At 36.7% G+C, this 13,826-nt stretch overlaps 1 protein-coding gene across 1 annotated transcript; it reads left to right on the top strand.

Moving 5' to 3' along the window:
• Positions 1 to 1,100: 1,100 nt before the first annotated feature.
• On the top strand, positions 1,101 to 13,226 carry LOC116162923 (protein scarlet-like). Its single transcript, XM_031476687.1, has 11 exons — positions 1,101 to 2,599; positions 2,647 to 2,812; positions 2,857 to 3,092; positions 3,136 to 3,545; positions 8,135 to 8,350; positions 8,399 to 8,504; positions 8,551 to 8,778; positions 8,822 to 8,957; positions 9,005 to 9,110; positions 9,161 to 9,261; positions 13,051 to 13,226. The coding sequence occupies exons 1-11, from the start codon at positions 2,537 to 2,539 to the stop codon at positions 13,224 to 13,226; spliced, it is 1,944 nt and encodes a 647-aa protein (XP_031332547.1). The 5' UTR covers positions 1,101 to 2,536.
• The last annotated feature ends 600 nt before the right edge of the window (positions 13,227 to 13,826 follow it).

The raw sequence follows: 13,826 nt of genomic DNA, 5'->3' as shown, positions 1-13,826 counted from the left end.
TGATGGAAAAAAGAATCCATAGGGAGACTAAAAAGTGAAAGCAAAAGACAAGCGACGAAAACAGGCAAAGAAGCATTAAAAAAAAAGAGAAACACAAAACAATCAAAAAAAGAAAATAGACATTATTAAAAAAGTTTAAGAAAATGGCATAAAAAATTAAAAAACAACTAAAGATAGGAAACAAGCAAAATGGGTTAAAGGGAATGAAGAAATAAATCGAAACAAAGAAAACAAAATAGCAAAAAATAGTGATAAAAAGATGATAAAGAAGTTGAAAAGGAAACGAAGAAAAGAGGAAAAGAACCAAACAATAGAAACAAGCGACGAAAACAGATGAAGGGGCGTTAAAAAAAGAAACAAAAAAGAAGGAAATAAACCAATTACTTAAAAAGTCGATGTAATTGAGCGAAAGTCTGTATGGTAAATTGCAAGAAATGACACATACAGGGAATAAAAATAGTAAAAAAAAAGGAAAGGGAACAAGCCTTGGAACAAGCAAAATGGGTTAGACACGAAAGACAGGAAAGTACAATGAAATGGAGAAAAAAAATAACCAAAAAAGAAACAAGAAAGAAAAAAAAAACATGTGAAATGGTCGAAAATAACATAACAGAAAGATAAAAGGGTAAAAATATACGAAAATATGCAGACCAAACTTGACCAAAACTAGCTAAAGGAAAACTAATCTATCATCTCGTTGCAAAAGGAATAAGAAACGATTGAAGAGAAGCAATTAAAGGACGGGAAACAAAAGAGTCCAGAATAAATGGCAAACATTGGAAGATAACGAAGCGAAAGAATAAGAGACCGAATCTGAAAAGATACAAAAAGGGACAAGAAGAGCTGGATGAAACACAAAAAAAAGACCAACACGGGGAAAGAAAAGGAAACGTATATTAGAAGATAAAGCGAACAAATTTACCGTAAAGAAAAGTCATGAAAAAAACATGTGTAATAGACGAAAATAACAAAAACGCCGGACGTAGAAGAAAAATTGATTAAAAAGAAAGACTAGACGAAAAAGTAGAAAAATGAGGAATAATGTGACCGAAAAAAAATCGAAACAAAAGCAAATAAACAAAAAAATCGAAAAACGATAACAGAAGTGCCAAAAAGAGGTGAAAAATAATATGCAAAACAAGAATCAAACAAAATTGGAGACGAAGAAGATGAGTAAGTACCTAAACAGGAACTATAAAGAGACTAGGATGAGATACGAAAAAAAAACAAGAAACAGTTAAAGCAAAATAGGAACCAAAAGAGATTAAAGAAGGGCAGCCTTGGAAAATGATAGTAAAGTTACAAAAAATAGAAACATAGGAACAAAGTTTGTATGAAAAGGAGACAAAAAGGATAGAACAAAAATTGAAAAGAAGACAAAAAAGTGGAAAAGACACGAGAGAAGCGAAGGGGCAAGTGTAAGAAATAAAGATAAAAAGTGGACCAAAAGAAGATAAAATAAGGTAAAAGAAACGAAGGGGACTAAGAAACAGAAACTAGAAATCATGCAAATGGACACAGAATATGCTAAATAGACACGAGGAACACAAAAAGAGACGGAAATTGTCCAAAAGGAACGAAAAACAGAAGAAATATATGACACTAGAGAGGCACGAAAGAAAGACGAAGGGAATTTGCAACATTCACTTTTGGAATAATTCCCTATATATTGTTAACAATTTTCACGTACCTTTTTTAAGTTTTCTTCCCTGAAAAGTTTGCGAAGTTTAGAATAGAAGTTCATGATCATCTCCTTACATTTGGAGCTAAATAACTATGGTCAATTAAAAGAAAATGGCAAGTCAAAGAGAAAAAAAGAAGACCACACCAAAAGTCGAAAAAGGCGAAAGATGTGGAAGAGACCAGAGGGCAATAGACGGACCTGATGGAACGGTTGGACAAGCACAAGAGGAAAAGGGTAAGGAACAAAGAGCGAAAATAGACGAAAAAGGAATCCTACAATGGACGAAAAGACAATAAAGAGGTTAGGAAAGCACGACAAGTGTAACATTGGTCGTCCCTTGAGAACCAGCGTTTATTCGCAAGAATGGAAGCATAGATAAAGAGCTGAAAATATTGGCGACAGTGACTAGTAGGAAGAGAAAAAAAAGAAGACAAAAAGGACCAAAAGACCGAATGCAATGAAAGGCTGTAAATGGACAACAACGACCAAAGGAATAAAAAAGCGAAAGGACGTAAATATATAGAAGATGAATCAGATTTGTTTAAATTCCTATTTTAAAAACCACCCCTAAAGATTAGCGCCCTCAAAAACAGCACACGGGGCTATATCCCAGTTAGCTCACTTACAACAGAGTCCTGAAGGCTCACTAATTCATGACCGCAAAATTCTTCACTGTTAAAATAACAGTTTTATTCAACACACAAAACGACGATATTGATTTCCGTACATAATCGCGCACTCAATCAGAAACGTCTCAATTTACCAAAACGAAAATGATACCCCACTCGTAAAGTTTATACACCTTTCGAACGTGAAAGTCTTTTGACGGGCTTCAGTTGTGCTACACTTATCATGCATACGACAAGCAGATTAGAAATGGTCGATTTGGACAAGGAAACCGTTAGCGAAAGCGAGGTAAAGTGCCAATTTTGTTTTTAATTTTTACTCAGTTTTGTTATTAGAATGGATCGAGCCCAACGCTCAGCCTAAATACGCCCTCCACCCCGAGGCAATACAACAAATGGTCACCGATGGAGGAAGGCATAACGTTGGCTTGGCGCGATCTGAACGTCTACGCGCACTGCAAGTTGAATGGGAAGAAGAGCTACAAGAGGATTATTAACGGGGGTGAGTTTGGAATAGTTGAATTGTACTGAAAGGGTTGGTTACAGCTAGTGGTGCTGTTAAAACGGGTAGTCTAGTGGCGGTAATGGGCGCAAGTGGGAGCGGTAAAAGCACGTTGATGTCGGCCTTGGCCTATCGCAACCCAGGCGCCACCGTGGTCGAAGGAGAAGTTTTGGTAAACGGAAGGCCCATCGGCGACTACATGAGGTCTCTTAGCGGTTTCATGCACCAAGACGAGTTTTTCGTTGGAAGTCTCACTGTGTGGGAGCACCTGAATATTATGGTAAGTCATCCTCGTGGAAAACTCAAAGTTATCTTCTTCGTAGGCGCGATTGAAGTTAGACCGAAGAACGTCCAAAAGCGAAATGAACCTCAAAATTGAGGAGCTGATACGCAACTTGGGTTTGACAAAGTGCAAGTATACGAGGATTGGTGTCGAACACACCGAGAAGGTGCTTTCGGGTGGTGAGAAAAAGCGTTTGGCTTTCGCTACCGAATTGCTGACGGATCCCCAACTGTTGTTCTGTGACGAACCGACGACCGGTTTGGATTCGTATTGTGCTCAGAAAATTGTGGCGATGATGAATTTTATGACATCGAGCGGGAAAACGATCGTGTGCACTATACATCAGCCTTCGTCTGAGGTTTTCGCAATGTTCAGCCAGATGATTCTTTTGGCCGATGGGCGTATAGCATACATGGGGTCCAATTCTAACGCGCTCGACTTTTTCCAAACGTAAGTACTAGTGTCTACGGAGTCGTGGCTATGACGTGCCAAAGGTGGGATCCTTTGGTCATATGTAGAAACAATTGCTCAATGTTCGTCTAATTATATTTGCGGTCTTGACGTCAAATCAAGCCTTAATAGTCCAGCCAAATTAGACGTAAAATGATAAACGGTTGCAAAAGGTCCGGTAGAAGATTTTATTTTTCCGACGTGTTTAAATAGTAGAGAGAGAAAACCAAGTTTGCCAATGCGACTGACATTGGGAAACATTTCTGTGGTCAAAAATCTTTTTTTCGGTTTTTCTAAAATAACTCGCCAACGGCAATACTTAGGTAAAATCATCTATTATTAAAAACTGTAGTGTATAAAGATAACATTCATTTGATATTTTATTTGGCTCCCTAGCATACATAGTTTAGGAGATACACCAATTTAAAGTTCCGTGTTTTCCCATTTTTTGGAAATAATACCATTTTTTGCCCATTTTTAAAAGAAATGTGGTTCTGCAGAAAGGTGGCGTTATAAAGGATAATTATGATTGGCGCTTTACTTGAAAAACCGGAAGAAGGAGATTTATTTTATTATAGAAGTTGTTTTTCATTAAATACTGCAAGTAGGAGGTGCTGCAGCTAGCTGGTTCGCGACGGTTGTAAAGCGTGCTTCTTTACGTTATCTTTTATTTGGACGTTTCACTCGATTTGATTGATTGGGGACGCAATTCGTCATTTTTATAATATTAATATAGAAAAGAAAAAATTGTGAGAAGTTTAACGCGCGTTGTCCGTATCCGAAAAAAGTTTAGTCAAGTTGAAGTAAAGACAGCAGTTTTAGTGAAAGGTGAGGTCTTCCGTTGAGAATCTCTTTTTGTTTAAAAAATTATAAGTTTATACCGTTCGCACACTCACTGATAAGGAAATTCAGAAGCTGTTCGCTTTGTGTGCTTATTTTAACGCAAACTTTGTTATGACCAAAGAAAAAATTGTAAATAATTTTAAGATTTTGTTATTTTATTTATCGCTTTCTGCGTACGGAGTACTATGTAAAAACCAGTTTCGTATACTTCTGTTTATTATGGGAATTTTGTTTCAATTTTCATTTCATGTGTTTTGCAACAAATGTTTATAATTGTCACTTAATTGTGTGTTTATTCGAACCCATTGTGCGACCGTATAGAGTTTTCATGTCAGACTTGTCTGGTCGTGCCCAAGAATTGTATCCCGTTAATGAAAAGTTGTGTCCTTTGGAATTTTCAGAAGTAGTTCGAGGTTACTGAGTCTCCCAATTTTTAATTTAAGTAAATATTAGGGTTTTTCTTTATAGCAGATGCCTAATGCGTGCAAGGGGAAATTAAAAAATTCTTAATTTAAAGAGTATTTTATTTTGGGCTAGCTGGACATGTGTTTTGTGGGTGGTGTAGTTGACCGCATGCCATTGCACACAACAATATAACTATAAGTGATACATCATAATTTAGAAAATTTTGCACTCTTTTCAGAACCTCCAAAACATATAGTAGTGGTTCGTATGAAAAAAATGTTATTTAAGGTGACATAATAAAAACCATGCACTCTGTACAAACATCGCGATGGATTCTATACAAAAAGTGCTCTAAGAAACATTTTACAAAAATCAATTATCGTCAATAATATGTGCAATTAACGAAATCAACTAAATTGGGGAAACGCAGTCAAAAAGTGCCGGATTGTGCTAAGAAGTCTCTTATAACGCAAAAATAAATAGGATAGCGCCAAAAGGGCACTATGTAGCGTCAAAGAGAACCGGATCGCGACGAAAAGATTGTGATCGCGTAAAGAAGGGCCACGTTGGGCCAATAGCCACATTGAACACGGTGGAGATAATAAAATCCAGATATGGTATCCATGAGTTAAATGTGGTCAAGACTCTCTGACGACTCCAAAGAAATCTATGTGGTGTACAGGAATCTCCGATAGTGATAAATTGTCCACAACCTTCTGATGTCATTTAAAAGAGTCGGTGGTATCCAAAAGCTTCTGGTGACGCCGAATTGGTATCAATAGAAATAACGTAGCGCAAAGGAGGATTTGACGGTACCATGAAAAAAGTGGTGGCTTTAGCTCTCTTGGCACCGCCATACTACTTCTGGTGCTACCATTCACTCTCAATAGTCACTCAGAGTATGTCTGTCAGAATATTGTGGTGACTGGTAAAAATTACAATTCATTTTACCCGATGACCGACCTATACTTTATAGAAAAAATTAGAGTAACTTGCAGATATCGATAATATCGGTGTTTTTCTTAGCTTATATCAGTTGAAATAGGCTCCTTCCAAGAAAAATTGAAAACTGGATCGCTTTTGTGGTGATACAGCTGAACCTTTTGTGACTTTCCCTCGTAGGAAATTGCTTCTCTCTTATGGAAACTGCCAGGATAATGAAGCCTGCATTTACCTCGATCGCATTCAAGACTCACGTCAGAATCTATAAGACATCGCTCTAGTTACGGGGATTAGTGCACAACAGAGCTGGGCAGTATTCGATTTTGTAAATACTTTTTAGTATTCAAATCCTTTAAAGTATTCAAATACTTTGTAATTAAATACTTTTTTGCGCGATCGGTCATTTCTGACTATTTACCATGGGTGTTTCCATGACAGTAGGTAGAATTTACCAGTTGCTATGATTACGACGACGTCAAAATTACTTACCGATCTAAAAACAGAACAGCAAAAATACTTACCGACGCCTTTTTAAAAATCAACAGTCTTACATTACATTTAATCTTTAATTATTGTTAGGTACATTAAACGTACAATTTGTGCTGTTGTTTCCTATAGCAAGACGCTCATAAAGTCATAAAGGAAGTTCAAAGCTAGTAAACTACATCAGACACATGCACATTTTTATGAAATTATTATCTTCAATTTTGACAAATAAACTGGTTACCTAGTGATATACACCATACCACTTCGATCATTTCGATTTATTCTGCTCGTTAATTTCTTAGTGCATATTTATATTGGTTGCATAAATTTAATTTCGATCGCGCAAAAAATGTTATAAGCACGTCGAACGTTAAGGGTTACCGTTCTCAGACAATAATTGGAGTCGTCGCTTCGCTCCTCCTCCAAACAATTGTCTTCGAACGGTAAAATCCCTTACCGTTCTCCATACTTAATATACTATTATGGAAGCAGTATTTGTATTTGTAACTCAAATACTTTCACAAATATTTAGTATTCGAATACTTCGCAAAGTATTTGGATACTTCGTAAAGTATTCGAATACTTCGCATAGTATTTGAATACTTAACCTTCCTTTGTAAGGGTTGTAACTTTTGAATTAGTAGTCTAATCTTGGAACTGTTTGAAATTATGGATTCTACAGGCCACATTCTATAAAAAAATTTTTGTTCCGGGTCGATCTGAGACAATTTTTTTTTCGGGCCTCAAAAATAGAACCTTCCTTTTTTACCAAAAATCGACTGCACCGACATTTTTCGGGAAAACACTTTTTCTTATTAACTTTGGTGCGTAGAATCCAAAACAATTCGTACTTTTTCGATCAGACTTCTCAATCAAAAGTTATAGACTAGAAACCAATGTCGAAAAAAATTCAAAGGGCTGTAACTTTTGAACTAGTAGCCCAATATTGGAACTGTTTGAAATTATGGATTCTACAGGCCAAATTCTATAAGAAAATGTTTTTTCCCGGTCGATCTCAGACATTTTTTTTCCGGCCTCAAAAAAAGGCAGTACTTTTAAGTTATTCAAATATTTGAGAACAATTTAGAAATGTTTAGGGAAAGTTTCCATTGTCACAAAATCAAATATAAAAATCCGATACATCTGAATACCGAACTCGATAGTCTACGTAACTTAAAAACAATAGGGACCTTCTTATATCCTTAAAACCATGTGTACCGATTTTCAAAGCGATCGCACGTTTCTAAACAAACTATCATGCACACGGACAAACGAATGGTCAAAAACGGATCTGTTCCAAAATCGCTAGGATTAATTTCAGAAAGGCGTAGGTATCATGTGCACGACGTACGATCGCTTTGAAAACTGGTACACGTATTCTTAAGGATATAAATGGTATAAGAAAGGTCCTGGTAGGTACCTCCTATATAATAATTATAATAATAATAATACGCTTTTACTCCCCTTAAATTTGTATATAACAATAGAAATATAAAAAAAACTAATCCCATACAAAGTATAACTTGATTTTTTAAGTAGTATTAAGACTTTTATCTAGTATACTATTTTAAATTTTTAATGTATTTGAGTGACAAGTATTTGAATACTTTTTACTGTATTCGAATACTTTTCAAAGTATTCGAATACTTTTTATAGTATTCGAATACCTTTGATAGTATTAGAATACATTCTAAAGTATTTGAATATTTATTTTCTAAAGTATTTGAATACTTTTCAATGTATCTGTATCTAGTATTCGCTTGTGCTGGACGTAAAAGTATTTAGTATTCAAATACTTTTTGAAAGTATTCTGCCCAGCTCTGGTGCACAAAGATAAAATATGCCACACCTTGCACACGCGAATTTTTTCGCTGATTATTAGGCAGTACTGAGACTATAATTACACATTTCAGGTTAGGCTACAATTGTCCCAACAATTACAACCCGGCCGACTTCTACATACGAACCCTGGCCGTAACCCCCGGCTCCGAAGAGGCGAGCAAACAGACAATTAGGTACATCTGCGATCACTTTGCAGTCAGCGAGTACATCAAAGAAGTAGAGATGGTGATCCAGTACGAGTTCCACATGGGAAGGTCTCTTCAAGCGCAAACTTTCCGCACTAATTTGTACGTATCCCATCTAGATGCTGCAGTTCAAAACTAAGCCCATTTCAGCAAAGAGCAGCTGTGGTTCGTCAAACTCTTCCTGCTGATCTATCGCGGCCTGCTGGCGTATTGGAGAGACACCTGGTTGCTGGCAATCAGACTAGTCGAGAAGATGGTAAGGTGACCTCGACGCGGTCGTAAACCTAACCGTTGCAATTTAGGCGGTCGCGTTACTCATTGGCCTCTGCTACGTCGGCGCGACCACTCACGATCAGAAGGGAATACAAGCAATTCAAGGCGCCATCTTTATTTTAATCTGCGAGAACACTTTCATCCCGATGTACTCGGTGATGGCAGTCTTTCCTCAGGATAGGCCTCTGTTTCTTAGGGAGTACCGGTCTGGGTTGTACTCCGTCGGGATGTACTACTTTGCAAAGATCGCAGCTATGGTAATTCCCCGATATTGGAGTGAAGGCACTAATTTTCCGTTAGGTTCCAGGTTTGATGCTGGAAACCTTTATATTTAGCCTCATCGCCTATTGGCTCGTGGGCTTAAGAGCGACAAGTGACAGCTTCTGGCTGACTACGTTCGTTATTCTGCTCACCCTAAATGTATCACTAGCCTGTGGTAAGTATAAGTAGTTACCATCTTTCAATTTAAACGTTCACTTTTAGGAATTTTCTTCTCGAACGCTTTCGACTCCATTCCAAGCGCTATGAGTTTCTTGGCGCCCTTTGATTTTTTGCTAATGATCGTTTCTGGATTGTTTCTAAAATTGAGGTGAAATTGTATGTACCTAATCTTGCTTAATTACCGGCTGGTAATTTCAGTTCTTTACCTAACTATATATCATGGACCAAGTATTTATCATGGATCATGTACGCCTCTGAGTCGCTAGCAATCGTCCAGTGGGAAGGTGTGCATAACATAAGTATGTATTATTCTTAGTACGTAAGCTGCTGGGAAATTTTATCACTTCATGAATATGCATTTAAGTTGGTTGTAAAATACATAGTACGGCAAGGCCAAATAGTGCCTTAAATTTTACGTTCTGCAATAAATAGACCTCCGAACTATTCCGATTATAATCAAGACGTTATTATATTCTCTCAGGGCCGCCAGCTTTGGGTTCGGTAAACCGATGCGCATGTAACCACCAGCGTTCCCGTGGACACTCAGTCTCGAGTACTGTCATTTATCGTTCGCTTGTAGTAGACCGAAAACTTAAGCGCTCAGTCATCGAAAAGGGTTACTATAAACTCGACTCTACTTCAGCGTTTACCAGGAAGGAGTTAATTTCCACCAATCCGGTGTATTTGGCCAAAACATGGCGGATCTTTCAACTGTCAATAGGAAATAACACTGTCACAATAGTCTCACTACAGTATTGAAAACTTAATTGGGTTGGTTTCTGAATAAAATAGCGCATTTAAAGTAAATGGAAAATGGTATGCACTTATTAAAAAAAAGCAATATGGCGCGACTTCCGGTATTTAAGGAAACGGCGCCATTTTGAAATTATTTTATTTCAATCCGCAATGGTCGATTATGGTTGTAAACCAAATTTCAAAGTTTCTATTTTAACTGTAAGTTTAAAAACTTCTAACGAACGGGTTACGAGAGTCACCCTGTGTTGGCGTTATATACTCATCGAATTGATTGGCTCTTTCTCTTTTTCTGGTGGCGAGGTCTTTGTAGGCATACATTTTTAGGTGCAAATTTAATAAAAATCGTGACCAGATGGCAGATGTGCCATTTTTTCCCCTAGTAGAATACTGTCATTTTACCCTCGCCGCTTTTTAGTCGCAGATTAATTCTAGGGGTTAATCAAGGCCAGTTTAATTGGTGGAGAACTTCATCGGCCATGTTGGATTTTATTTCCAGAATATAATTCGCGGTTTCGTTCACCTGAGCGAGGGTTTTTCGGTCCCTTATTTGATTATTTCTGGGAATCTTGGATAATTTAATAAAATTTGAACTTTGATTGGATCAATTAATTTATTCCGCGCTTTGATTCGCCGATTTAATTGGATTAAAATCCGTCCATCCGCCCGGACCCATTTCTGCCGTTTTGAATTACTTTTAGTGGAATTGTGTTAGAGTCCTGGAATTTGTTGCAATAAGTAAAACTTTTGAAAATTGAGGGGGGGGGGGTAGTTTCAATTTAAATTTTTGAGACTCACATAGATTCCGCGATGTGTTCATTTAATATTAAACGTTTTACAAGTTCTGAAGAAATGGTACAGGAATTTTCATCCAATTTTTATTTAATTGAAATCTTTTTAGAAACCGGCGAATGGAATCATAAATAAATTAATTTATCCAATTCCACGAAATTATTTATAATTCTCAGAGGCAATATAATAAGTTCCCGAAAACACTCTTGCCTACGTGACCGAAACTGCGCATAAATTTAATTGACCTTGGCCCCATGAATTAAATTAATTCCGCGAATTAATCCGCGAAGTGTCAGGCGTTGATAAATTTTAAAAGCGAAGTATCAACCTTAGCGCTATATACCTTTTGAATCAATGGCTGCATCTCTGTTTCTGGTTCTCAGATCTTGGTAATTTTTTTGAATTGTGCGGTGCAAAATTGATTAGAACCTGTCTCTCTCCCTGGTAGATCTGCTTCAGCTGTCGTCCTTGTAAAATTTAAAGGCAAATGTGTGGTGAACGGGGGTTTGCGCATATCGGTTGCTTGAAAATTAAACGGTAAAATTAATTAGTTGAATCCGAGATCAAATTTAATCTGCAAAGTGAATGAATCAATAGAATTTAATTTAATTCAAACGGTGAAAGCTGCGGTGGCCGGCGAAACGGTATAGTAGTCTCGAGCACCACCACGAGTTGCTTCCTTGCCCTCGGTAAAGGTCGGCGGTTTCGAAACGGTTACCACAAATAAACTATAAAATTCTCGAACATCTTGATAAATTAGCGCGCTTCCAATGACACTGAACGTCGTTTGCTGCCACACATCTAATTAGCTACCAGTAATTATGCTTACTTAATTGGCCGGTTTCAAATTGCAAAATGAAAACATAATTAAGCACAACTAAACTTTAAAACTAAAAGTAAAATTTAATGAAACATTGAAATAAACAGTTGGATGTAATATGCTTGCACCTTTAATTAAGCACAAATTGGTAGAGTACTAAGAGTAAAAGAACTAAAGCACATGCAGGGAATTAGCAAGCGAAAACTCTCCATGTTACTACTTTTTAATATAATTTTGCAGCATGGCGATAGAAACAAGCAGTTTATTTCCAATACAGGAACAATTAAGTTAAGTTCATCGGAGGATGTGCTTCGTTATTGTGAATATAATCAATGTTCTATGTATATCTTTAAAAATGTAGTCTCTGGTTGACAACAGCTCCATTAATCATGCTCAAATATGTCGATATCAGATTTGTTAACAAATTACTTTAAAATTTTTAGATGATTAACATGTCGAGTATTTCGATGTGATTAATGTTTTTCAGGAACAACGTCAAAAAATTGTATCCAATGTAGGGTACAGAATCAATAATGGAAGGGGGTGGAATTTTTTAAGCATTTCAGGATGAAGTTGTGTGACACCGAATGAAAGATAATGTCAGCTTCAGTTTTTATTATAACGCAAATCGGTAGAACATTAGAGAATGAGGCTATATGAACTCTGCACCGCCATCGCCCACCAACCACCGAATACCGGGTGGTGGATGGAGTCACGCAGATATAAATGAGGACGCGGATTTCCTCTTGTGTACGCAAAATTTTTTATATTAGTAAATCGATATTTCCTTAGTACAACGTGAACGCGTTACTTAATAATCCTAACGTAATGGGTGGTACACATCGTTACCCTAGCAACAGGCAAAGACCATTGCTTACTTTTTCCACTAATGTGTTTTCTGTACGATTGTCGATTGATATACCCAGGGTGATCGAAAATAATTGCAGACAGTTTAAATTTGGCCCTATAAGTTTTTAGTGTTTTTTACTTAAGGAATTGGCAAACATGTTGAGAACGTGGTTTATTTATGCATTAATTCTCATCCATTGGCGTCGTTTTTTATGTAAATTTTATTTTTTTATCTTCGTACTGCGATCTATGCGTTTTAAAGCAAACGGTTCTTTTTAAAGGTCCACCACTGCTTTTAAATAAATGACATTTGGTATGTTACCAACTTTATAAATGTTTGTTTTGCGGGAAATTCAAACTGCCGGCACTACTTTCCGATCACCCCATATTAGAGCTTTACTTGCAGTTCGGTTAATTTAACTTTCGATTTGACTCCACCGTTGGGTCATCAAATACCTTTAAACGATTTCTAGGCGAATTATAACTGTGCGAAGTTTCCAATCGAGCATTCTAGACTCTGTGATCCTGATACAGCAAACCTGGTTACTAAGGAGGTGTCTATCCATAATCTTTACCCTCTTGCGTTACTGTTTTTCTGATCTATTGTAAACGTTCTAAAAGGGAGGTTTTATCAGAAGAATAATTATAACAGGTACTTATGGTACCTTCCTGGGCACTTGCAACAATTGTTCAAAGTGAAGTATGTATCAGGAAAACAAAATAAGTGATGTACAACTTTTGTACATTTTCTTGAATTTCTGTTATCCTGACACTAATTTTTATAGTAAATGCAGGTTTGCTAGAACCATAGAATAAATAATGTTACATTGTTCACCATGTTCTTATGCACTATATAAGTTATGCTATTTTTCAGCTTGCGAAACCACTAATGAAGACATCCCCTGTTTAACGGAGGGCTCAGAAGTCATGGAAAGGTACAGTTTTTCTTTCGACAACTTCAACAGGGACCTTTGGAACATGTTTATTATTGGACTAATATTCCATGTGCTGGCCTTTTTGTGTCTTTGTAGAAAAACCAAGAGAAAATAGTGAGCCAGTGTTCACTTAATAAATATAATTTTGTGTAAAGTTGTTTTTATTTAATCAACATTTTGCGTAGTGCAGATTTTTTAGTAAGATCTTTTCCCCCCTCCGTTTTTACAATAATCTATTCTATGATACACTGCTCAAAAGTTGCAAAACTTTCTTCAATGGTGATAGAATGCAATAAAGAAACTATATATGTCCGTTGAGGATGTATGTGAAACTTTCAAACATTCAAATCTACAAAATGGCAGACATCCTAAAAAAAACCCCATCACAAAAATACCCTGTAGATATAACTATCATTATACCCTGTATATTTAAAATGACACAGCCAATCACAGTAAAAAATTCAAATTCCCTACACAAATTCAAATTTACAACAACAAAATGACAGACATCCGCAAATTCAAAAATTGAAATCTCCTGCCCAAATTCAAATTTACCGCCCCAAAATGACACAGCGCGGCACGTGTGACGTCAAAGAAGGCGGAGGAGCAGGCGAACATCTCACTACTAAGTTAAAGACTTTAATCATGCACCATAATTTTATACTTTTACCGTTTATTAACGATCTTCGAGATCGTTTATAATTTTACTGTCTGT

The sequence above is a fragment of the Photinus pyralis genome, unplaced genomic scaffold, assembly GCF_008802855.1.
Source record: "Photinus pyralis isolate 1611_PpyrPB1 unplaced genomic scaffold, Ppyr1.3 Ppyr1.4_LG2, whole genome shotgun sequence".
NCBI lineage: Eukaryota > Metazoa > Arthropoda > Insecta > Coleoptera > Lampyridae > Photinus > Photinus pyralis.
The sequence above is the reverse complement of the archived record's forward strand: the minus strand, read 5'-3'. Positions and strand labels throughout refer to the sequence as shown.

Excerpts from the sequence above, each read along its gene's own strand:
- LOC116162923 (XM_031476687.1), top strand. The coding sequence starts at position 2,537 with ATGCATACGACAAGCAGATTAGAAATGGTCGATTTGGACAAGGAAACC. Across the intron at positions 2,600-2,646 it reads AAACCGTTAGCGAAAGCGAG|AATGGATCGAGCCCAACGCT; the intron begins GTAAAGTGCCAA and ends TTTTGTTATTAG. Across the intron at positions 9,111-9,160 it reads GGATTGTTTCTAAAATTGAG|TTCTTTACCTAACTATATAT; the intron begins GTGAAATTGTAT and ends TGGTAATTTCAG.